At 50.9% G+C, this 26493-nt stretch overlaps 1 protein-coding gene across 1 annotated transcript in view; it reads right to left on the bottom strand.

Annotated features, from left to right (window-relative positions):
- Nucleotides 1-26201, bottom strand: part of Pik3c2b (phosphatidylinositol-4-phosphate 3-kinase catalytic subunit type 2 beta) — a 62301-nt gene extending 36100 nt beyond the window's left edge. The window contains exons 1-5 of the mRNA XM_027945624.2: nt 25836-26201; nt 4956-5975; nt 1699-1799; nt 964-1118; nt 533-653 (exon numbers count right to left, since the gene is read on the bottom strand). Of these exons, the coding sequence (XP_027801425.2) occupies nt 533-653; nt 964-1118; nt 1699-1799; nt 4956-5888 (1310 nt within the window). The 5' untranslated portion in view covers nt 5889-5975; nt 25836-26201. The remainder of the gene's footprint in view (nt 1-532; nt 654-963; nt 1119-1698; nt 1800-4955; nt 5976-25835) is intronic.
- Between the last annotated feature and the right edge of the window lie 292 nt (nt 26202-26493).

Raw genomic sequence — 26493 nt, 5'->3', positions numbered from 1 at the left:
GGACGCTGCCTTCTGCAGAGGGCACTGGCTGAAGAGGAGCTGGAAGCCAGCCTTTGGGAGGAGGACAACCCGCTGCATGGGCCAGCGGGACAAAGGAGTGTTGGCAGGGGAAGGGGAAGACAGCAACTGTATTTTCTCCCCTAGGTTCCGCGAGGGCGCCTCTGCCTAGTCCTGCTACCTCAGCTGTGAAGACACCACACATCCTGTGGAGAGGAGAAACCACCCTCCCCCAGTATGCACATCTCTTCGAGCAGAAGTCTGCAAGCAGATAGGACCTCAACTTTGCCTAATCCCAGCTCCAAGCACTTTCCACAGCAGATTTGGCTTAGGATCCAGCCAACTCTGCTGGAAAACGGAGCTCCTGGGGAAAGTGCAACGTGGCCGGGAGTGTGCCCAGAAAGCAGGAGTCCTGACTGCAGGGAGGGGGCGGAGCTGCCAGTGCAGGAGCCTAGCCCTCTCCCAAGCCCTACACCCCAGGCCTCCAGAAGGCAGGTGCTGCCCCACCCACAAGCCTCTGCCCCCTTTCACTCACTTCTGAAGGAACTCCTCCAGCCCACAGGGCTTTAGTACAAAGTCCCCCACGTCCACTTCCCTCAGTTCATCGTGGGTGTAACACAAGGTCTGGTAGATGAGCAAGTCTACTGTGGAGGAGCCTGAAAAGAGCAGGGTGGGGAAAGCAACAGTGGTGGGCAAGGGGTAAGCAGGGCTCAGCCCCTATTGATCTCCTGTCCCCAGTAAGCCCTCTCCAACATCACTGCCAACCACATGATGCAGGCAAACAAACAGCTTGGGGTTTAAGAAAGTGGCTGTGGACACAGAAAGATGGCCCCGGAGCCAGTCTCTTTCCCACTGCTCTCCATCCCCATGGTCCACAAGGTGAGGTGGGATGGAGACCAAAGGTTCATAACTACAGTCCAAAACATAGCTACCCCTCCCCCAGTTCACATGCCCTCCCTAACTTACAGTTGCAGGTGAAAGTGAGTGGCTCCCGAAGGCTGTCACACAACACTGTCACCTTCAGGTTGACCTCATCCCCAAGGTGTTCTGGGCTTGGGGTTACAGCGCTCCAGACATATCCGGTGAGGGAGTAGTCTTGGATATCAGAGCCAGATCGAAGGCTGTGCAGGAAAAGGGAGAAGGGCCCTTGCTGTGCCTTCAGAGAGTAGTCGACAAGAGATTTGTGGGAACCCTCCTGGCCAAGGGTCCCTCTGTCCCCACTCAGCTTAGCCCTCTGGGTCTGCAGGCCAGACTGGGAGCTGTGGGGAGGCAGCTTGTGGGAAACTGGCCTCTTCATTCTCTGCTACAGTTGCAAAATATTTCCCACAGTGGAACAGCAGAGAGAGTTCCAAATGACAAAGATTTCCATATTAAGTTTAACAGAAAACTCTGATGAATCCATTTCCTTTTTTTTTTTTTTTTTCAGTTCAAGAGAACACTCTTATTTTACCTGGGGTGCATCTGCTCCTAAGGGCCACTGAGGGTCAGGGCCTAAAGTGGTGAGGTCGACTGGACTGTTGGATGAATTTTAATAAAAATATGAGGCTTCTAAGATTTCAAAAACCCTGCAGACACCTGATCTGGGAGGCATCTCATAGCTCTGAATTGAGGCTCTTCTTCCTTCTAAAGTAAGTTCAGAAATGGGTGACCCTCCTCCCCCACCCCAATCCTCCAAGCCCCCACCCATTCTTGAACTCTTACATATCCAACATGTGGCAAAACGCAGCAACTTCCTCGTCTCTCTCCTCTGAGACTTCAAACAACTCGTGGCCGTTGGCAACAGTGTGGTGCCGGGAGACCACCTTGAAGGGAAGAGCAGCCCACTCAGTGCCTTTCCCCTATAGCACCTCCTTCCTGAAGGGACTCCCACATCTAGGGGTGAAGACTTTCCAGCTCTTCGATACAGTGAAAGGGGCATATGAAAATATAGAAAACCCATAAATACACTTGTGTGCCATCCTGGGACACCAACAGCCACATTAAAAGAGAAGAGTTGACGCTTGGGCTGAGTATGGAAGTGGGGTGCCGTGGACAAGTCTCTGACCAGCTCGGGGCAGCCAGGTGGGCCATGTGCGGCCATGCGGGGCGAGAGTTTTCTTGGGGAGGCTCCCAGAGGTGAAGTGGGAGCTGATCTGGTGGCCATTTATCCCAGCCCTTCCACTGAGGCCAGGGCAGATAGGGGTTCCAGATGGTCCCAGGAGGGGCTTGGCCCTCTGACACCCCAGAGGTGCAAAGAGAGCTAGATGTAGAGCCCTTTGGTAGATGATGACTCAGACACATGTGCCTTCTCCGTAAGTGCTATTTGAGGAAGAAAGTGTCAAAGCAGAGGTCTGGGCAGGAGAGAACCTGGGAGAAGGCTTGGCTCCCTCCAGCTGGCTCCAGAGCTTGCTGGTTCTGAAGGGCTGGAACTTGGACAGCCTGCCCTGGTTGGCCTACCTCTTCTCCCAGAGCATGGTGTGGTGCTGGGGTTGTCAGACAAGACCCACAACTGTTTCCCATCCATAGCTGCTCTCAGTCACCCAGGAGGGGCCTAAAGAAGTCCTCAAATAAGCCTCAAGGAGGAGAAAGTAGGGGCAAGTTGCTGACAGGTTGCTGCCTGACAACCTGCCCAGGTCAGCCATCCCAGAGAAGGAGGCCTGCGCTCCAGGGAGTCTCAGCCTGCTGCAGGAAAGGCAGCCGGTTCTAACAGCTGCTTCCAGGGCGGAGCCTGATGCTCGGGTCTGTGCACACCACACCACCAGCACCTCTCATCTCTCACCCTCCCCACTGGCTGTTTTCAGGTCCTCCCTGCCCCTCAGGGCAGATGTCGCAACTGAGCTCCTCATTTGAATATGTGACTGTTTTCTCTGGGTGACCCTCTCAGCAGCCTTGCTCCCCTGGCTGTGTGGGGTGGGGGACACAGAGGGGAGGGCAGTCGTAGGGGCAGTTGGCATGTGAGGCCCTGGCTCTGCCAAGTGCATGCCTGTGTCCCGGACAAAACAATAGAACCACTGTCAGCAATTAACCCACAAAAGAGAGAGAGACAGAGAGGAGCGGGGAAGCGAAGGCAGGAGAGGGAGAGGGGCAGAACAGAATGGCTACTGAAGGCCATTTTCATGCCCTTTCCGTACCACTCACTGGCACTGGAGGAAAACAAAAGCCACTTACGTTTGCCCGGCTGGCAGGCCCTGGTGCCATCTCCCGATGCTGGCTGGGGGAGTCTGCCAGGCAGAGGCTGGCAGCGGGGGTACCAGGCTGGCATTTGGAGCCAACCATTTCCAGAGATGGCTCAGCAGGCCTGGGATGAGGGTCCCTCCGGCTGGAAGCCCGGCGAAGGCGGGGTGGGGGTACAGGCCGAGGGCCCAAGGGATCCCCCCTCCCGGCGGGCTGAGCCCCTGCCCCCAGCTGAGGTGGGGAGGACCAAGGCCGCATTTCCCCTCCAAATTGGCAAGAGACGTTTGCTCTGCCCGTGCTTCTTCAAGGAGCCTCCAGCCAGGGCTCCCTCTTAGAACTCTGATGACACTCAGGATGGGGGAAGGGTGAAGGAGTAGAGGAGGCAGGAGAGAGGACAGAGCTGACCACCTCCCAGGGTGGCCTGAGCAAGGCCCAGCTCTGAGCAAGGAACAGGAATCTCCCAGTCCCTATAAATAGCGGGAGCAGCCCCACCTCTCAGAGCAGGGCCTTTAAAAAGCCCTGAGCTCTGGAGCGGTGGCTTATCCCAGGAGCTGGTTATGCTTTTGGGGGGACTCTCTCAGCAGAGGAAGGAAGGACTGAGTAGCTCTTCAGAACTGGGATGGATCCCAAAGGCTGGGTGTGAGGTGGGAAAGCCCCAGTGCCCCTTGGACAATGGATAAGGAGGAAACGGGGATGGAATGAGGCGGAATGAAGAGCCACAGAAGTCGTCAGCCCTGGGGGAGGACGCCTGACACCTTGAGGCCACGGTGGGCAGGGCCAAGGGTGACACACAAGGCAGGCTTTAGGTCCCACCCATGGAGATGCTGTGGACACTTCTCTCAGCCAGAAACAGACCAAAGCTGCCCTGGAGCCCACCTGGGGCGAAACGGAGAGACTTTGCTACTTTATACTACATAGTGATGCAAGTCAAATTACTCTCATGATTCTGTTTTTTTTCTAAATATTTTCACTAGGAAAAGAGTGGGTGGGGATGGATAGCAGTGAAGCCACACACAATATGCGACTGTACTTGGTACAATGAACTGTACACTTAAAAATGGTTAAGATGGTTAAGTCTTATGTTCTGTAGTTCTTACCACAACAAAATGGACAGACAGGGGAGGTTGGGCACAGAGGGAGAGGGAGAGGGAGGAAGAAGAGGAGAAGAGGGGGGCTTTGGGACAGGGAGACCAGGGTTGGATGCCAGCTCTGCCATGTCTTGACGTGGGGCTTTGGACCATCAGGCAGGGTTGTTGTGGAGACCTGGATCGGGATCTGGTATTCAGTGAGCACTAAACAAGTGGCTGATATTATGAATGAGCCTCCAGGTCGCACAGCGATTTGTCAGAGCAGGGCCTCAGGCACCGGAAACGACTTGCTTAAGTCCACAGGGCCATTCACCCAGAGTTAGTGACAAATCCCCTAACTCCTGGTATAGTCTTACATGATGAGGTCAGCACATGCTAGGAACCAGGGTTCCAAAGCTCCTAACCCCAGAAAGGCTCTTTTGGCTAAGAGACACGAAGAGAGATTCATCAATAATCTGATGTAGGTGACATAGTCTGGGCTCGTGCCCATTTCTTCTTTACTGGTGTCCCTCTCCTGCCCCCCCCACAACACAATCAAGCCCACCTTGGACCTTTACCCACCAGGGCCCAGATTCCCGATGGCAGAAGAGGGGAGGAGAGGACTAAAGGGTGAGTACTTGGCAGATTTGAACTTGGAACAGCAAAGAAGAGGGCCTGGTCCTTGTTTCTGAATGACATGGGAAAAGGGGAACAGAAGAAATACAGTGAGGTCCTCACCGGAGCAGCAGAAATCCGGCGGTTCTTGCCTGGTGTCGCATTCTTCCGGTTGGCATAGCGGGAGGCATAGGTTCGGGGAGGCACCTGAGGGGGCATGGTCTTGCTCCGAGCCACAGGTTTTCCAGGGGTGTCCTTGCTGAAATCCAGGGGCCCTCGGCCTTCCTTCCAGTCCCGAGTGGCATCCCGCAACATCTCCGCATCATAGGTTGACTTCAAGTTGAGCCTTGTAATTGCGTCATTGATACCATCATAATCCACAGACCCCAGCAGGCGCCCCTGCCCCCCATTTCCTGGCAACTCTTCCTCTTCCAGGATCCGGTGCCCCAACAGTTTGTTAGGGGGTTGTTCCACCAAAGAAAAAGTGTTGATGTCATTGGGCTGAGAGATTTTGGAGGATGAGGGGGACCCCTTTCTGGGAGGCAGGGGAGGGGTATCCCAGATAGAGACTCGGGGAGGCAAAGGAGGTGGGGACAGTTTCTTGCAAGAGTCATCTACATTCCCTGGTCCTGGGGACAAAGAGAGGTCCCTATCGGAACCATCAAAAATGTAGAGATAGTCTCCAGACAGTGAGCCTTTGGGCCAGGGATCTGGGCCAGGTTCGGGGCCCAGGGAGGTAGAGTGGTTGGGCGGCTCTTCCTGTGGGGAGAGCGAGTTGTAATTGAGGGTAGGATCAGAGCCAGAGAGACCACGTAACAGCTTGAGGTCACCCCGCCTTGCTGCGGGCTTGTGGAAGAGGTCTGAGACAGGCTCATCCCAGCTGATAAGAGAGGGCTCCAGGTTCTGCTTAGCCCTGCTCTCCTCCTTATCATGCCGGAGACGGGACAGAGCATCATACTCCATCTGCAGGGCTTCTGCCATGGCCAGTTCTTTGCGGCTGATCCCCACTGACTCCAGGGACTTCCAGTGCTCCCCATTGTCCTGAGTCGAAGACATGGTGAGGACGGGGGCACGCGACAGAAGGAAGCTTTCTACTTCCTACCAATGTCAGGACTGGAGGGCTGAAGCATGGTGTCTGGATACCTGCAGAGGAGGAGTAAAAATATCATTCAGCCACAAAGAGAGACTCATCAATCAGCTGATGTAGGTGACATAGTCTGGACTCGTGCCCATTTCTTCAGTGCCTACCACAGATGGGAAACAGAGAGATGGAGGAAAAATGAGATACCAGGTCAACTTCATCTATTATATCCATCCCCCCACCCACTCATCTATACATGTCTCCATCTCTGGTCACTAACTCCTATCTTCATCTCTCTCCTGTATGCCCCAAGGAAAGAGAGGGGTGCCTTTCATCAGACAAGAAGAAAAATTTAGAGGAGCCAACTCTCCAGTTTAAAGGGGATGAACGTGGTGGCTTATGCCCATAATCCCAGGGTCTCAAGAGGCTGAAACAGGAGGATTGCCAGTTTGAGGCCAGCCCGAGCAACTCAGTGAGACCCTGTCCCAAAATAAAAAATAAAAAGGGCTGGGGATATAGTTCAGTAGTAGACCATCCCTGGGTTTGATCCCCAGAATTGCAAAAATAAAATTTTTTTTTAAAAAAGAGGACAATTGTCTAGGGATGTAGGAGGGCACAATGGCAGAGCACTTGCTAGCATGCAGGAGGCCCTGGGTTCAATTCCCACACTGCAAACAACTGGTACCTACCCAAGAAAATTGAAAGCATATATCCACACAGATTTAGAAATATTCACAAATATTCACAGAAGCCTTATTGCAATAATTCCAAACTGGAAATGACCCAAATGTCCATCATCAGGCAAACAACTTTTTAAAAAATGTGGTATGTCTATGTGTTTACAATTGAATACTTCTCAGCAAGGAAAAGGAATGAATTATTGATTAATGCATGCACATGGATGAAAAACAAATTACCTATGCTGAGGGCTGGAGATATAGCTCAGTTGGTAGAGTGCTTGCCTTGCATGCAGCAAGGCCCTGGGTTCAATCCCCAGCAACACACACACACACACACACACACACACACACACACATCAAATAAGATAATATTCTATCCATCTACAACTACCAAAAAAAAATTTTTTTTTTAAATAATAAAATGTGGCTCAGTGGTAGAGCACTTGCTTCTTTTCCAACCCCATGTATCGACACAACCCTCTTCTGCTCATGTGCCAACCACTGATCTCCTCCAGGGTGATGTTACTGGATTTCCCTTCACTTCTCTGTACTTCAACCTCTTGACCTTATGTGGTTTCTCTCTTCAGCCCATCAACAGGCCTCTTCCAGCCTTAAAAACAAAATGGGATCTGTCACCCCCACTACTTATAACCTAAACACCTTCCCTCGCTTCTTGGTCCTCTGCTCTCTTCCCTTCTCGCCATCCTTCACAAGAGAGCAGCAATACCTGATGTTCCCCAACTCTCCCTTCCCATGCCCTCTTTAACTGACTGTCATCTGGCGTTTCCAGCAACAATGCCCAGGCTGCCCGGCTCAGCAGGCACTTCCCTCTGCCCAGAAGTCCCTGCAGCACTTGGCTCTGCGGACCATCCCCTTCCTTCCTAAGACTCTGGCTTTCGATGCAGTTTTCTTTCTTGCTTTTTGCCTCCATCTGTGTCCTCCTCTCCCTCTGCCCAGTCCTGACATGCTGGTGTTGGCTCAGGTTTCCTTTCTTGGCCCTGTGTCACCACGCGACCCCCCTGCTCAGGCAGTCCCATCTATCCCACCACCCACAGGTGCTGGTTCTGAATGTGTATCCCTCCTTCAAGTTCATCTGCCCACCTGAATCTCAAAATCCAGATGGCCCAAACTGAACTGTCACCTTCTTTCCTCCCTACGCCCTGCTCCTCCCTCCTGATTCCTGAGAGGCATATTCTACCCCCAAGCTAGAAACTCAACAGACACCCTAGTGTCCTCCCTCCTTCAGCCCCCACATCCAATCACCAAGAACTGCCAAGTCTCTTCCCCTTCAGGACTTCCCCGGACTAGGGCTCCCTTCCATCCTAACGGGGCTGTCCTAATTCAGGCCCTTATCTCCTCTCAGTACAATAGCCTCCTAACAGTCCTTCCTCCTCCTAATCTTCCCATCTCCAAGGCTTTCTCTACAGAGCAGCCTGAGGGCTTTCTGAAGTGTAAATTGGATCATCTCACTCCCTGCTAACAACCAATCCTTCAAAGGCTCTCTATTTGACTCCTCCGCAAAGCCTTTATCATCTGCCCCCATCTCCCACTCACCTCCAGCTCATCCCCAACCCGTGATCAGTGTGTATTTGATCCCTCTGTGATGCGGCTCAAGTGCTAGCCCTTGAGTTTGGCTGCCCTTCCTGGTCCCGTTTGCCTGTGTGACTCTAACTCACCTCTCCAAGATTTGCTAAGAGATCAGGCTAAGAAGTCTTCTCTGAAAACCCAGATTGGATCCCTTCTTTCTGCTCCACACAGCTACCTGTACATATTCCAAACATGGGCTTAAATTATTTTATTCAAAATCACACATTTCGGGCTGGGATTGTGGCTCAGTGGTAGAGGGTTCTCGCCTAGCACGGGCGGGGCCTGGGTTCGATCCTCAGCACCACATAAAAATAAAGGCATTGTGTTGTGTCCATCTACACCTAAAAAATAAATATTAAAAAAAAATTACACGTTTCGGGATCTGTCACCCCCACTAAGCTCCTCAAGATCCCAATTCACCTTACTTCCACGGAGAAAGAGGGTACCTGAACATTCTTGGAGAATATTGAATATAAGGGCAGAGGTTTGGTGTCTGGTGTCTGGTGCTGCTGGCACCGACCGGTTTTTCCTGGCACCTCTCTGTTTTTCCACATGGAGAGGCTGACCAGGATACAGGTGATGTCTTTCCTTAGAGTCCTTCAAACACAGGACTGGGTTTCAAAAGTAACTGGGCTGGGTGTGGCACCTGTAAGCAGGTGTACAGATAGGCAGGAAAACCCTGTGCAATGTCTTCCAGCTCTGAGATTCTTTGACTCAGACCTATGGATTCCCCAAGGTGAATTCCTCAGAGGACTCCAAAGTCACAGAAAATGCAAGGAAAAGCCCCAGGGGTGAGCCAAGCAGGTCCTGCTCCTGAGGCTTTCCCAAGACACAGGAAAGGCCAGCTACCCTCTGTAACCACCATCCCCCTGCCCCCCCCCCCCATCATGCAGGGAAGGAAGCCCAGCCTGTGCTGACACATGTCACACCAGGGGCCAAGCTGGCAGCTGCTCCTTCCTAAAGGCTCACACGGATGCTGAGAGAGTGGGACACGGTGACGGTGACGAGACAGGACAAACAGCATCCCCTGCAGGTCCACGAGAGCCACCTCCAAAGTGAAGTGAGCATTCAGAGACCAGCAGCCAGGCACAGGTCAAACCAGAGAGGGAAGCAGGAAAGGAGGCAGCCACCAGTCCCAATGACCTTGAGACAGAGCGAGCTGGCTTGCTCTAAGCCCCAAATTTCATTTTCGGGGAGGGGGAGCCAAGTATTTTAGGAATCAGGTCTCCTATTTCCTGCCTCCTCCCTACCCCAATTCAGTTTCTCTGAAGCAGCCTCTACTGGGTTGACACATTGGAAACTGCTCTAGTCCCTTAGTCCTTAAGGGCTACGAGGGATTCCATTAAAAAAATACATATACACAGAGTCACATAGGTCTCAGGAGAGAAGGTAGGTGAGTGAGGGCCTCTGTCCTTCTCTTCCACAGCCCATCCAGGAAGAGGTATCTGAGGCCAGCACCGCTATCACACAACCCCAAGAGCACGCCACACTTTGTATTCTATATCAGTGGCATCCCGACAAAGAAACCAAGTGAATGGCGCCCCCTGGAGTTGTGCACATTGGCAGTCCTGTGTTCTCTCCTAGTGTCCATCTCTCAAGAGAACAGATGGAAATGATCGGAAAGGTCAGTTTCCTATCCCCACCTGCATGTGCTGCTTTGTGCTCACTTGAGCGCTCTCTCTCTCTTCTCTCTCTCTCTCTCTCTCTCTGCTTCACCACTTTGCCTCTAGTCATTCTCCTATGTAAACACGATGCCCTTAGCACACCTACAAAATTTCACATTGACACAACATGATCTAGCGTACAGCCCACACCTGAATGACTGCAATCATCATCTGGGAAATGTTTCAAACACATAAATTCCTGGCCCCTCCCGCTGGAGGCTCTGATTCAGTAGGGCGAATCCCTGGACTCCGTATATTTCCAGAGCACCCCCCACCCCACCCCCGCCAGGTGATTCAGAAGTGCAGCCAGATTTCAACCCACAGACGAGGGTTTCAGAACCCGTAGGAAGATAAGAAGAAACCGAACAGAAGGGGACATGTTTAGGCCGAGCAGGTCGGTGCCAGGGTCTAAGCAGCACCAGACACCAACCTCAGTCTACACAGCTGCCCACAGATGGCTGGGGGCCGGGAGGGAGGAAATGGGGTCAGGGCAGAGCCACACAATGGTTCAGAGTCAATGGGGGAGAGAAAGGGAGAAAGCCCTCCCTCCCGAGGAGCTGGCTCTGTTTGGAACCCCTGCCAAGGAGGGAGGGGCCGAGGGCACCACTGAAGCCGTGGCAGAGAAGCTTCCTGCTCTCTTGCTGGAGGGCGCCGTGCCAGCGTTGCTCTGGCTCGGGACTGGGAGTACCTAAAGGGCCTGGGTCATCTCCCCACATCCTGAGCCATAGAACTGGATCCCAAAGGGTGTTGAGAATCAGGATTCAGGTGACTGTGGCACAATTCCAAGGAGCTTAGAATCTAGCAAAGGTGATGGACGCATGTGTTAAATAATTCAATCCCCCCTTGGGGTATAAAACTGGGCGGCCCTGCGTGTGTCAGCCCATCTCCACTGGGCAGGGGAAATGGGGAACTCTCAAGCAAGATGGCGAAGAGTGGAGTCTCAAGCACCTGGGGCCTTGGGCATCCCACCATTTTAGTAGTTTTTAGGCAGGGAAGAGAACTCGGTTCTAGGACTTCCCTAGGAAGGGCCCCTCAGTACCTCCCCTCAGGACAGATAGGATCCAAGGGACTGGAAGGCATAAGGACTTAACCCCTTTGGCTTCTAGATTTTTCTCTTCAGAGAGGACCTCTGTCTCTATCCATCCCCCAACACCTACAATTACCACACCCCAATCCTGCAGGCTTTGCCAGCCCCAGACCTCATGCCACACACTGGCTGCCCTGCTCCAGCTGTCCCTTCCCGGCTCTAGCTCTGACAGTGATATCAATACGTCCTGTACCAGGAACCACACTCCTCCAGCAGGAAGTGATTCAATGAGGTCAAGCAAGCCAATTCCCTGCCTCCAACAGATGTGCATCTGACCTCTGCTTCCTTATTGAAAACCCACAGTCTCTGCCGGGCACGTGGTGCGCACGCCTGTAACCCCAGTGGTTCAGGAAGCTAAGGCAGGAGGATCACAAATTCAAAGCCAGACTCAGCAACTTAACAAGACCCTGTCTCAAAATAAAAAAATAAAAAGGGCTGCAGATGTGGCTCAGTGGTTAAGTGCCCCTGAGTTCAATCCCTGGTACCAAAAACACAACAAAACAAAAACCCACACAGTCTCATACACCTCTCTATACGCGTCTTGATTCGGTCCATTACTGAAGCACGTGTATACCAAGAAGGCAATAAGGTCTATTTTCTAGCCTATGTTCCCTCTGAGCAGTTCTCCTTTAGCCCCAAATGTGAGGACACAGAAAATAGCTGCTGTGTTTTCTTCCCACTCATTTATTCCCTCTCTAGCTTCTTCTTAGTCAAATTTTTGCAACCCCGAGTAATTCACCATTTCCTACCAGGACTCACTCTCCATCTCTCATTGCCTGGGTGTATCCTGGACTCTCCACTAATATGAAGCTAAACTAGACACAAGAGTTTAAGAAGAAGCCAGGCACAGTGGTTCACGCCTATAATCCCAGTAGCTTGGGAGGCTGAGGCAGGAGGATTGCCAGTTCAAAGCCAGCCTCAGCAATTTAGTGAGGCCCTAAGCAACTCAGAGAGATCCTGTCTCTAAATAAAAAATGAAAAGGGCTGGGGATGTGGCTCAGTGGTTAAGCACCCCTGGGTTCAATCCCCTAGTGTATGTGTGTGTGTGTGTGTGTGTGTATAAAGAGCTTTAAGAAGAGGCTTTCGTGTACAACAAGAGACATGAAAAATTGTGCTCTACATGTGTAATATGAAAAGTAATGCATTCTGCTATCATATAGAACAAATCAAAATTTTTAAAAAATGAGAAAAAGAAGAAGAGGCTTTCTGTGATAGAGATGAGCACAGGAACAGGGGCTAGGAGCCTGCTGGACGTGGTTAGAGATAGTCCAGTCTGCATGCTCTGCTAGCTTCCATCCGACCCCAGCTCAGAAACTCCCAGCACACTCCTGCAGACGCTGGGCTCTGTGTATAAAGACAGACAGGGGTGGAAGATGTGAGGCAGCTCGTGGCTCCTCTCAGAATATTCCTTCCTCTAGAGCCGACAATTGAGACCACAGGGCCAGGACCTGGAGCTGGCAGTCAGCTGAATGGAACATTTGGCAAAGGGGAAGAAAAGCCTTGGCAGCTGTGGATTCCTAACCCAGGAACCATCCCGGGAGCCGGAACAGCCACATCCCCTTTGTCTGGTCCCTGCCTCCTTCTTTCCCGGGAAAGAAGCCACAGCCCCACGAACCTGCCCTTCTCCTTCAGTGAGCCCCAGGTCCCTGTAGGGCCACAGGCATTTCAAAGGACTCCTCCACTACCTCTACCAACCAGAGAAAGGTGAGGGGGCAGGATGTTGGTGAGGACAAGCAAAGATCCCAGGATGATCTTCCTTTACCAACCTTGACCTCTAGCAGGGAGGCCTCTTGAGTATCATCACATGCAACCTTCACATCATCCCAAATCCAAAAAGCCACCCCTGGGAACAGCAACACCTTGGAATCCTGGTCTCTCTGAAAGTACTGTGGGTGCTGTGTAGTAAGAGGCTGAGGCCCCTCCTCAGGAAGGGGACACAGAAAAGGGGTTGTATGGGGTTCAGGACATAGTCACTGCCTTCAGCTCCTCCCTCCCCCCATCTGCTATCCTCCTCCTCCCCAGCTTGGCTTCAGCACACCTTTTTCTTCCTGCAAACCGAGGCCTCCTGCAAAGCCCAGATTATCACCTGTCACCTTCAGCCTAGGTTCAGTTTCTTAGCTGATGCCCCGTGGAATCCAGTTCTCCAGGATTCCTGCCTGGGTGGGGAAAACGCCCCAGAAGAGGCCAGCCCATGAAAGACTCTATAAAGCAGGTCACAGCTGTTCCCTTCCAGACAGGGCAGCAAAATGAGGACAAAACAGACCAACAAGGCCCTGCTCCGCCCGGAGGGCATCGGTGAGATCTTGCTCCATCATAGCCCGGGACCCCTGGAGTCCTTGTGCCCTGGCTGGGCTGACCCACCAGTGTCTGCCTGGAGCACAGAGGCAGCACTGAAGCCTGCGTCGATCAGGGGCAAACCCCTGGGCAAGCAGATGAGGATGGATGGCAGGGTAACTGCAGAGGCAGAAGACTCACCCGAGGACACCAAATGATGCCATTGAGATCATACCTGGAAGAAAGGCATCTTTGCTAGGAGCCAACCCTTGGTTTTCTTTATAGAGGGTCTCCAATTCATTCAGTTATAATTCCTTGAGTGTTTTCTTTTTGGTAGCAACTTTCTCAGAAAGCTCTCACTTCTGGATGATAAATCCTCCTTTCTGTTACAGATGAAGAGAAATGAGGCCCACCGGGAGGAAGTGCCTTTGCCCTGGGCCTCACGCTGAAATCACTGCAGAGTTGGGAAGGACCCACAGACCTGGTATGGCGAGGCTACCGTGGTGCTGATACCCAGAAACAACCTCATCCCCAGCCCTGGGCTCTCCCTCTATGATTACCAAATTGCCAGAGCCATGGGACTAAGAGGACCCAAGAGATGGCAACCAGAATGATCAAGCACACAGAGTAGGGAAGGTGGCCAGCAGCTCCCTTGGGGAGGTACTCTCTGGGGTGCCGTTGGAGGCCTGGGTGTGGGAGCCAGTGGGCAGGGACAGGCTGTGTGGGCGGTGGGCTGCCGGCAGCTGACTACCACCTGCTCTGCTCTGAGGAGGGCCAAAGGAAGTCAAGCAGAACAAGGCCGAGAGGGGCGAGCCAGCCAGCCATGGCAACCGGCAGAGGTGCCAACCAGCCCCCACACCATGCTAGAAGCAAGCTCTTTCCCTCCCTCTGGGCACAGAAGCTCTGAACCACATGCTCCGCCCCTCCCCAAGCCCTGTCTACTGTGCCTCTGCTACCAGGGCATTCCTGGACCAGCAGTGTAGACATGTGGGCTAATCACAGAGCAGAATGTCTTCAATTAATGCTAACTCTCCACATGGATGCAATCTCTGATGGACTATAGTCATTCGCAGGGACCCAGAGCCACTAGCATGAGCATGTTCATGCCAAGCTGAGCACGCTCCCCAACACCACAACCACTCCCCTTGCACCCACACCTTTCTCCCATGCCCTCCAGCCACTCCTCAGAATTCCCATTCCATACTTACCCACACTTTTCAGACCTTCTCCCATTCACATCTTGTACCCCATACACCACCCCACAATCCCTATACCTCCCCATCTTCCCAACCCCACCCCACACCCTTCCCACACACCCTCCACCCCTCACATCTTGCTATGGACTCTCCACCCATCACCCTACACACACATCCTCCAAATTCCGCTCCCTCCCTCCCAGGCTCCCTGAGGAGAGGAGGAAAAGCTGGCTTAGACCCCATGAGGTCATGTTCCTAGTGTCACTGGCAGAGAAGTCTGAGAAAAGTAGAGGGAAGGTTGAACCCGGAAGAAAAAGAAAAACAGGACCTCTGGGTCCCAGGGACAGTTCTGGCCCTTCCCCAGGCGGGCTCTTCCTTGTTTGCATTCCAGCACGCCCAGGGCAGGCCCCGCAGCCAGGACAGCACCCTGGGAGACACAGCCTGCCAGGAAGGGAGATTCAGACAGCTTCCCCAGGGCCGCTTCCCATTTCCCAAAAGCCTCCAGGTCTCTGGCAGGCCCCCGGGATGGACGGTTATTTCCTAAGTCAGAAAGGTGTGGAAAAGCCCCACAGACTAGGGTGGGAAAGGAAAGGGGAATCAGCTTGCAAGCAGGCCCCAGCTTTTACAGACTGGCACCAGTCAGCCAATACTAATTTACACAGGGGTGCTAGAGGCCAAGGTGTGAGTCCTTCCCACCAACATCTGCCTCTGTCACCGGAAGGCAGGGAGCTGAAACTCCAAACCTCAGGTCTTATGTTCCCACCAAAGAAAACTTAAAGTCAGACACCAAAACGTCACACAAGAGAACTTTATTGTAAATGAAAGTGAGGTGAAAGGAAAGTAAAAGCAAAGTGAGGCTCAAGCAGAGAACACTCTCAAGACAGAGAGGGTGGGCCGTCTCCAAGCAGAGAACACAGAGAACAGCCTGTCTCCAATTTTATTACTGTTTGCTGATTACCAGGAGAGCTGGGGGCCACCTTCTGTACTCATTGCCAGTCAGGTGTTCAAATCCTCCTTCACATGGGGTGGTGGAGTTTTTGACCTTAGTTAGTCCACTCTCCAGAACTGTCATGGTGGCCCTTCTATTTTGGGGGGCTTCATCTACAAGTCAATCCCTTGTTAATGTGGGCACTGGGGTCAGTAACTGGTCAGGAGTCACCTTAGTGCACCAGCGCTACTAAAGGAATCTTCTTTCCCAGACAATCGGAGACACCTATAGCCATATTCCTAACTTCACATCAGCCGCAGTGACCCTGTCAAGAGTCAGTCCCATTAATCCTTTCCTCTTGACGTGTTAAAAAAAAAAAATAGCTCCCTTGCGTTTGTCTGTTTTCTACAGATTATGTACCACCATTTGATTTCTTAAGATAGTTTAAAGAAGGACCCTAAAGTAATTGAAAGAACACTTGTGACCTTGCCATGCATTCACTGTTCAGTACTAGTTACCACCTAACATCTTTAAGAAGCAAGTCTGAGGAGGGGAGTGTCCACCCTGGCAGACCCTGGGAGGAGTGTTCTACTAAGAGGTAGGAGAACTGATCTCTAGTGTAAGCCTCCTGAGCGCAGGAATCTCTTGCCCTTCTCTAGAACATCTCCCCCAACACTGCCCACCAGGCAATCTGTCCCTTTGAGTCAGTGATCCCTTCAATCGTAGCCTTGGCTATTATTAGCCTAGCCCGATCCAAGTGGCCACCAGCCTTCCCCAGTAGCCACGCAGTTCCAAACTGGAAGCCTGGAGCCCAGAAAGATATCCTGCTCAAGGGTCAGCCAAGGACACTGAACTCAGAGGGCTGACCAAGGATGCTCAACAGAGAAACACCATATGGGGTGCAGGACTCTAAGAGAGACTGAGAAGTGAGATCCTCTATTGACAGCCTCTCAGTGTCCCAGAACTCCCAAACCACAGCAAGGGGATGTCTAGAGGGGGAACTGGGGAATAGGGGCAGCAGGCGGGGTCCTGATGGTGCCAGCCCATGGGGTTCCAGTTAGGGATCCCCAGCACAGCCTGGCTAAGCCCTGAACATGTGGCAGTGGTAGGTTTCAGTCTGTCCTCAGCCCCTCATCTGCATGCACAGCAGGGTGTGGTCTGCCCTGTCCTATTTTTCACTCACTAGGGACCCTTAGGCCTGCCAGCCTGGCAGTCGCACACCCCTTCCCCTTCCTCCTGCTTGTTCTGGGTCTTCTCTTTCCATCCCAACCCAACATCCTCAGAAGCCTCCCCAGTTAGCCCTTGCAATCTCTCCTCACTGTCTTATTTTCAGTGTCTCCTTAATGCTCTGCTGCTCCCTGCCATGCTGACTTATCTGGTGGCCCTGGTGTCTGCTGGACAAGAGCAACACCTTGCCCCAGAGCATATTAAACTGCTTTGCATCTCTATGCATGGAGAAGTCGCAAAGATTTTCAAAGAAGAAAGTGACTTTGGTGGGAAGGGCAGGGTACAGCAAGGAATCACACCTAGGGCCTGATGCCTTCCTTTGATCTCCTATCCCCCAATTTGCACAGGAAGTTCCCAAAGGAGACGGAGCCCAGGTCTATGCTAGGCAAAGAGAATACTCAGCAGGGGGGATGACCACCCAACAGAGCACAGCACACTCATCTTCCACATAAGACCCTCCCCCAGGGCCTCCCAGGAGAGCTACAGTCAGAGGCCTTTCTCAGCACAGAGTAGGTGACAGTGCTTGCAGCTGATGAGTGTAGTGGCATGTGACTGTATGGGTAAGCACACAGGAGCCAATGACCCATAGGAGCTGGGTTGAAAGACCTCTACAACACATGTGAATGCCATTTGCAAAGTCTATACTTTGAACATTGCAAATTAGTATCTCCAGGGACGTGCTCACCATCATAACTGGAGTGAGGACATAACACTTTGTTTGGGTGGGAGAACAGAGGCTAAACAGCTATGACCATCACAGAAATGGAAGGAAGCAAACAGGCCTTTTATTTCCTCTGGCATTTTGTGCCAGGTATTGTCTTATTTAATCCCCACAACAGTCCTTAAATGTGGATATTATTATCCTTATTTTACGGATGAGGAAACTAGAAAACAGGAAAGGGATTGAGTAATTTGCCCAAGGTCACGAAACCTGGAAATGATAGAATCAAGAGTTACACGGAAGCTTGTGTGAGTTCAAAATCCAGAATCTTCTTCCTGCCCTGCCACAGAAACCCAGCCACATCACATCTGACCAAGAGTTCTCCATGATGCTGGTGATGACTCTGGGGCACCCTTATCCTCCCCCTCCATATCCCAAGAGCACTTCCCTCCCCCAGGCCACTCCAAAAAAGAAACCAAGCACCAAAAGCCAACAAGCCCCAACAAAACAAAACAAGACAGAACACGGTTTTGCCGATAAGAGAACCAACGGCCAGAGGGGAAAAATGACTTTTCTGAATTCACACAGCTGGTCAGCGGCCGAGGTGGGACCTGATGGGGTGCAGGCATTCCAGGGCTCTTCTCTTGTGACATCTCAAGTCTCTTGCTCCCTTCTTAAAATCCTTCGGGGAAGATAATCCCCACCCTTCCTCTTCTAACCTCTCTTAAATTGGTCCGTTCCTTTCCAAGCTTTGGCTTCTTTTATTAAATGAAACTATTTATATAAAGCACATATTGGCCAGGCATGGTGGCACACACCTGTAATTCCAGTGACTCAGGAAGCTGAAGCAGCAGGATACAAGTTCAAGGTCAGGCTTTGCCTTCAAATAAAATATACAAAGGGCTGGGGCCTGGCGCAGTGGCACACACCTGTAATCTCACTGGCTCATGAGCTTGAGTTGAGGCAAGGGGACTGCAAGTTCCAAACTAGCTTCAACAATTTAGAGAGGCCCTAAGCAACTTAGTGAGACCTTGCCTCAAAATATAAAGGACTGGGATGTAGCTCAGTGGTAAAGTACCCTGGGTTCAATCCCCAGTACCCCCCCCACACACACACACACACCACACACAAGGCACATATTGGATACCAAAGAATTATTATGCCTCTCTTTCCAAACAATTACTCTCTTATTTGAAAATTATTTTCTGGGGCACAAAAAGAAAAAAAGAAATTACAATTCCTCTCTCATACCTAAATGATTGAGATGCCCCTTAACTAGTCTGTCTACCCTGCCCACCCCAAGAAGGTATATGCTCTCTGTTGCCAAGAGTCTCCCTCCGATGAGAACACTTGCTTCTCCCTTTCCTTATCCAATATTCAAGATGCTCCAGTGGAGTCCTAGCCCCATTCCCTGAATGTCACCCTAGATGCCAATAAGCATTATCCATCCTCCAGAGCCCCAAGTTTTCCTACAAACCTCTACTCATGCTGGTGCACCAATGCACTGCCCTCTACAAAGTCCCACTCTGAGACCACAGCCTGCTCTCATCTGCGTTGTCCCTTTGGAACATCTCCAAAATGTTAAATGTGTCCTACCGCAGTTGGATACTATTTCATATTATCCCTATGAGTGATCAGAATATAAATAATAACTTTTATTTGTAATTATGAAGCACTTTCACAGACATTAGCCCACTAATATTAAGAATAAAGATTACCTCTCATTTATCTTGGATTCCCATTCTGCCTAGTACACTTTTTTTTTTAATCTGCCTAAATTATATTAATCTCAGAGCACCAGATCACTCATTACCCACTGTCATGAGGGATTCATCCATTCACCTGCATTCTGCAGGAACACAAGGTGGTAAGGACCACGCTGGACTCAAAGCTGTATCCCTAAATTTAGCATGAACCTACTAAAGAGGGATGATTAAAAAAATAAAATAAAATAAAACAGTAACAAGCTGGCCCGGTGGCGCATGCCTGTAATCCCAGCGGCTCTGGAGGCTGAGACAGGAGAATGGAAGGTTCAAAGCCAGCCTCAGTAACTCAGTGAGACCCTGTCCCTAATTAAAATACAAAATAGGGCTAGGGATGTGGCTCAGTGATTGAGTCCCCCTAAGTCCAATCCCCAGTACCCAAATAAAAAGAAATTAAAAAGGCTAGAGTTGTAGCTAACCCTGGGTTCAGTTCCCAGGACTATTTTTAAAAGAAAACAACAACAACAACAACAACAAAAAAAAACAGCCAATGATTAACTTTTGTCTCAATCCCATATTATCCATGGGTATACTGCAAGTGTCCTTCTCAAACCTTCTTTGAGATCAGCCAAAGTTTATCTCTAATTCCCTGATCTATCAGGGTAAGATCTCTGTCAATAAGTAAAGAAACCTGGTTTTAAGTCATTCTTTTTTTTTACATTTTATTTTATTTATTTCTTTTCATGTGGTGCTGAGGATCGAACCTAGGGCCTTAGCACATGCTAGGCAAGCACTCTACCACTGAGCCACCAACCCAGCCCAGCTTAAGTCATTCTTAGTGAACTAAGTTTTCTCAGAACATAAACTCCAGGAAGACAGGGATTTTATCTAACTCCTTTGCTGCTGCGTACTTAGAATGTCAGTGTGCATTCACATCCAAATGCCGAATGGTTGAATGAATGAATACAAATAAATTGCAGACTCCCTCAATGGCTCTGGCCAGATTCAAACTACATTGGGCTCACCTCTTTCAGCACATGCTTCCATTCATTCCCCATCTTGCCCCCATTCATTCCCCATCCTGCCCCAGTTCCTACTCATTGTTCAGATCTCAGCTAACATCTCATTTCCTCCCCAAAGTCTGACCACCAAGATGCCCCACTCATGAGTTCACAGGCATCCCACGTTTCCCCCACCACAGCCTATTGACTTGCTGGACTCCCCACTCAGAGGTAAGTTCTGGGCTGTCACTGGAAATACCAAGTCAGGAGCTTGGGTGCAGCTCAGTGCTAGAGCACTTGCCTACCAAGCATAAGGCCCTCCATTCGATTTCTAGCAGAGCAAAAATAAAAACAACCAGTTGGGCGTGGTGGTGCACACCTGCAACCCCAGTGGCTCCGTGGGCTGAGGTAGGAGGATCACAAGTTCAAAGTCAGCCTCAGCAACTCAGTGGGGCTGTAAGCAACTTAGAAAGACACTTTCTCAAAATAAATAAATAAAAAGAACTGGGGAATGTAGCTCAGTGGTTAAATACCCCTGGGCCAATCCCCAGTACCAAATCTCAATTCTCTCATCTGTGAAGGGGGAAGAGACAATTTCATCATTATCCATTTCCTCTGAAGCTGGGGGCAGAGATAGAAAATTAAGAAAATGCTCAAGATACTACAGGTGGACAGATGCTCAGTGTGACTATTCTCCATCGTGTGCTCTTAATTTTTACTGTGGACCTGAACTTTGCCCAAGGGCCTCCTTTTTTGCCTTCTTGGTTGGGATCATCTGCAACAGCATAGTCAAAAGCTCATTTATTCTAAGGTTTTTTTTCAACTCTTTGAAAAAAACCAATCTGTAGTCCAGGAACTTTTTTTTTTTTTTTTCTTCATCCCTGTCCCCACTTCCCAGCCCCTCTGTGTGTGTGTGTGTGTGTGTGTGTGTGTCTGTCTGTCTGTCTCTCTCTCTCTAAATGAATTAATCATTATACAATTTTTAAAAAATATATTTATTTTTGGGGGGCTGGGGATGTGATTTTTTAATTCAGGTGGACACAATATCTTTATTTTTATTTTATGTGGTGCTGAAGATCAAACCCAGGGCCTCATACATGTGAGGCAAGAGCTCTACCACTGAGCTACAGCCCCAGCCCCTCATTATTCAATTTTTTATTCATATTACTATTGTTGAGGAACCTGGGGACTGTACTCAGGAGCACTTTACCACGGAACCCTTTTTACTTTGAGACACAGTCTGGCTAAGTTGCTGAGGCTGGCCTCAAACTTCCAATCCTTCTGCTTCAGTCTCCCAAGCAGCTGAGATGATAGTTTTGAACCACCCCCACTTGGCTTATTAATATTATTTGTAGCCAGGTGCAGTGGTACACACCTATAAACCCGGTGGATCAGGAGGCTGAGGCAGGAGAATCACAAGTTCAAAGCTAGCCTCAGCAACTTAGGGAGATCCTGTCTCAAAATAAAATATAAAAAGGGGGCTGTGATGTGGCTCAGTGGTTAAAACCCCCTGGGTTCAATCTGCAGTACACACACACACACACACATATATAATTTGTAATTGATAAATCATAATCATGTACATTCATGGGGTATCTAACATTGTCTCTTTATTCAAAATCTGCCTTCTTAGGATCTACAGTGGAAATCTGACATCCCTGGCTACAATGTTCTTGGGAACATATTGTCTTCTAATTTGCAGGCAATCTCTCCTTTCTTGGTCAGGATTAAATCTACTCTCTTGGCACTCCAACTCATTTGACTTCCTTTCCAGTCTGGAAGACACACAGCATAGCAAGTCAGGAATGTGACAGATGCTCTGCCTTCAGAGAGTAGGGCTCTTGGGAGATGTCAAAAGTTGGGGACTCCAACATTACATTATCTGGGCTCTAGATGAGTTTGTGAAGTGACAAGAAGAGCTCCTGCAAATAGGAGCTTCTACCTGGCAAGGCCAACTAGTGTTTCCAATGTTATCTCGTGGCCCTCTATTTCTTTTTCCTCACCCTTATGCCTTCTGGTGTGTTGCAGAGGATACCATGTAATCAGAGAGAGACAGGCAGACAGCCAGCTTGGCTGGAGAGAAGGCTTCCACTCAAGCTTGTTCCTGGTGGGCCTGGCTTAGCAGGTATGGGGTGTGGAGAAGAACCACATGTGGGCAGCAGCTCTCAATCCTGACACCCATCCCCACAGTGGGCAGGTTACAGGGAGAGGAGGAGATGGCTCCCCTTGCCTCAGCACAGAGACCATAGACAGAGGTGCAAAGCATAGCAAGAAGAACTGTCAAAAAGAAAAGAAGCCAATGCCCTGGAGAAATCTGTGGGGAGGACAACTCGCAGTCCTTGGTTGCTTAGGGTGAGCTAGTGTTCACAGAGGAGGCTGGGGCTGGGGTTGCAGCTCAGTGGTAGGGTGCTTGCCTAGCATACAGGGGGCCCTGGGTTCCATCCCCAGCTCTGGGGAAGAAAATGGAAAGGAAGACCCAGGAAGAAAGGAGGTAAAGTAAGGTTCCAAGGAAGGTATGGTGCAGGGGTGACAGAATTAAGGTGGAAGGATAGTGGCTTCCAAAAAGGTACAAGATCTTTGGCTTCTTTGAAACATGAATCTTCAAGGTCTTTTCCAGTTTTAATGCTTTATATCAAGAGGAACTGCAAGAATCATCCCTAAAATTCCATTGTATAGAACAGAGACAAAATGAAGCAGATATGAAACTACCAAAATAAGAACCCTGCCTTAGTTTTCCCAGGGCCAAGTCCCAAACCTCCTACCAGAGTTGTCCACACAGCTATGAAGTCAGTCACACCAGGCAGCAAAATTATTTGATCTGATTATCCCAAGTCTTCTCCCAGGAAAGGTGAGGATGGAAACAAAAAAAAAGGTGGTGGTGGTGGGGCAGCAGGTAAGGATTCTCATACATGTGCCTGGACCCCAAACAATCAGGAATTAAAAAGGTACTCAGCTGGGCAGGAGCTGGGTAGAGAAAAATCATCCTCCCAAGCCCCTGTCCTGGAGAAGTAGATTATCTAAGGTAGGTCCCAGGCTGGTGGCATCTTAGGGACATTCAAGGAGTCCACTACAAATGAATTCTGCAACTCTGCTGCCTCTGTCCATTCTAAGACCCAATATCTCTGCTAGTGGCATTGAGGCTACAAGCACAGTGTTATGCAGTGAGATTGCCTGCATCAAATCTCACCTCTGTCATTTCCTAGTTGGCTGACATCAGTGTTAGCTGTCATATTATTTGCCAGCTCAGCATTACCCTGTCCATAGGAAGTAGCAGCCTTTGGAAGGTATTTGTCTCTACCCAGTTCCCTATTAACATTAAGCAGCTTTTCCCCCCGCCCTCCCAGTTCCCATCCTATCTCTATTTGAAGATGCCCAAGGTATAATGCCTTCATATTGTCACATCACTCTTTCTTTAACCAAAAAGGAAAGGTTCTGGAACATTCCCTACTACATATTCTCCTCATCCCACCCCATCCACACCCATGACTGCTCTTCCTCCCTTATAATGAATGCTAGACCCAGGATGAGTAACAGGCACTTATTATACAGGACTCTGCAGTTTTCAAAGTGTTTTTTTTTTTTTGGCAGGGCGGGGGAGTGCTGGGGCTTGAACCCATGGCCTTGTGCATGCAAAGCAAACACTCTACCAACCAAGCTACATCGCCAACTTTTCCCCCACATTTTTTATTGGTGCATTATAGTTGTATATACTGATGTGCACATAGTTATACACAATACACAATATAACAATATAGTCAAAGAGTTTGCACACATACTTTCATTTGGTTCATGGTAAGCAGTGTATTTTATCCTTAAAACAATCCCAGGAACCTAGGTACCCCCATTTTATAAATATTGCAAACTAAATCTAAGGTTCACAAATTGCCTATGCTCACACAACTATAAAGTCAGTCACACCAAGACTCAAAACTGGGCTTCCTAACACTGTTTTCTCTACTACTCCACATCCACACTATGATATCCAAGTTCACATTGTGTTCTCCAAAAGGAACAGAGACCCTCCCTCAGTTCTCTCCCTGCTGGCACAGGCAGGCCTTCAAGGCTGAAAGCCCATAGACCTGAGACACGTACAAACACAGGCCTATCTGGGGTGGGGATACCACAGAGGGGACCAAAGGCTCAGGAAGGTTTGGAGCACAACTTTATTAAAGTGCAACTAAGTTATGGCAATGACCACAGGCATTTCAGAGGACTGGGAAAGCCCAAAGAAGCACCCCCAAAATGCTTAGGGCCTTAAATAAACTGATCCCAACACATCTCCCTTCCTCACCCATGCTTCTAGTGGAGAGGAAAATGGACAAGTGGCTTTCCTGCCAGACCCGAGAGCTTCATGGGATTCAGACATACACACCCATGCACACTCAGCAATAAGCTCAGAGCCATGGAAATCAAACCTTAAGCTCACCCAAAAGCCAAAGGAGAAGCAGCCACAGCCTGGGTCCAGGGCTCCGGCTCAGAGCCACTGTCTCCTCAGGCGCTGGCTGCCAGGAAGAGCTATAAAATGTGCCTCGACTTAATTTTTCCATGGACACAACCCCAGATGGGACTGCCAGGCTCTGGAGGAGCTGAGATTCTAAAGGCTCACTGCCCCAGGATCCATAGCTGTAGCTGGGGAGAGGGAAAGTATTCTGGGGTCAGGGTTGCCACCTTCTGGGCCATTTTTCTTCCTAATATCTTTCTAAGGCCTAGTGCAGCCATAAAGTAAGTTTTCATTCAAGACTGATTCTGGGTTGGAATTCAGTGCAAATTGCTTACATCTGCTTGGCCATGTCCCAGACAGTCAGGTAGTTTAGAGAAAGGAGGGGCAGTGTTGGCCCACTTCTGGGAGCAGGAATAACTGTGTGCTGAAGAATCTCTGGTGTTGTGCTAGACCAGCTGGCATAACTCCCCACCCAGGTTGACGAAAAATATCATCAGGACAATGGAGATTTCATCCCAAGCTTGACTGGGACTGGGGCAGGGAAGCCACAAAGACCTCAAAAGATGGAGATGGAGACTGAGGTAGAGGTTGGCTTGAAGGAGTAAGTGCCATGACTGATTCCTCTGGTGTACACACACACACACACACACACACACACACCACACATTCCAACCTCAGCCAACTAGGGTGTGTGCACTAACTAACCTCATATATTTGGTAACCTTTTTTCACAACTCAGGATCCTGCCAAGCCCCTGGGCTCCCCACCCCACCCCACCCCACCCCAGCTTGGCAGCCTTGCCTGGGCTTCCTGCTGTGATTGCACCCCAACATCAAAGCAACCTCTGTCGGAAGCTGAGGAGGAACGAGAGACAAGTACAGGCCAGGAGAGCAGTGCTTTCCCAGAGGGCCGGGAACTCAGGCCTGAGGGTCCCTTTCCCTTTTCCAAGCTTTCTGTCTCCTTTGCTGCAATATCCTTATAAGGGAGAAGGCAATTCTCTTCGCCGGGTTAAAAAATGTATATAGTGCCCAGGCTAGAATCTGACTTTTCACCCACTGTACGCAAAGGCACAAGCCGCATCGCCCCCACTCCGGGACAGGTTTTTCTTTTCTCATCTTAAACAAACAAACAAACAAACAAACAAATCCCCAAACCATCGGCTGGTTCGGATCGCCCTGCAGCCAGGAGCCAGGAAGTGTCTTCAGAGAGCAGAGGTGGGCCGGGGACCTGGGCCTCGAGGCCGCAAAGCCGCAGGCGCGCGGTGGGTTTGGGGTGAGCAACCTGCGAGACGCCGCGGGGGAGCTGGGGCTGCAGGGCGTCCCCAGCGCAGCCGGCCGCCCGGCAGCCTCGGCGCTCCCATTGTTGCACCTCGGCTGTTGCCATGTTGGAGGGGGGCTCCTTGACCTCAGCTGCCTTGGCTCGAGGGGCGCTCTGCAGACCCCGGAGCGGTGCTCACGCTGGGTGCGATCGTACCTGTGCTCGCTGCCGGCTTTGCTGCAACACCCGACGGGTCCTGGACTTGGCGACGTGGGCTGCCGGGGCTCGGCGCCTCCCCTGCTAGCTCTGCAGCTCCGGGCGTCCTTTGCACCAGCGCGATGTGGGGTGGCCGGCCGCACGCCGCCTCTTCCCGTTCGGCTCGCCTCTCCCGCCTCGCGCCGGCTCTGGGGTCCCCGGCAGCGAAGGGCGCAAGGACCAACCTGGAGCGGGGAGTGCTCTCGGCCGAGAGCGTGCGCGAGCTGGCAGTCAGGCAACCCCGGGCGAGACAAAAGCCGGAGCAGCGGGCGAGAGGGGAGAAGCCATCTCCCGGACAGCCGGCGCACTGCACGGCGACGCGAGGCTCGGCCAGACCCTGCCTGGACAGGCAGCCGCCGGCCGCCAGCTCCAGCCGCAGCGCCGAATCGCCGCGAGCTGGAGGGCGGGGCGGCGGCGGGAACCCCGGCCGCCCCCTGCTCCCTCCCTCTCCTCCCGCCCTCCGTGCCAGTGCGTGGGGGAAGCGAAACGCGCTGGCGTCAAGTTGGGCTCTGCAAACCCGAGAGCGCAGATTTCCACTTCTCGCTTGGATGAGGGTTTTTGCAGATGGTCGTTACTTTTTCCTGCTGGAACCCGTTGGCTTTGGGTCAGACGAAAGCCA

Source organism: Marmota flaviventris, chromosome 12 (genome assembly GCF_047511675.1).
Source record: "Marmota flaviventris isolate mMarFla1 chromosome 12, mMarFla1.hap1, whole genome shotgun sequence".
Classification (NCBI taxonomy): Eukaryota; Metazoa; Chordata; class Mammalia; order Rodentia; family Sciuridae; genus Marmota; species Marmota flaviventris.
This window is presented reverse-complemented; position numbering and strand designations above follow the sequence as displayed.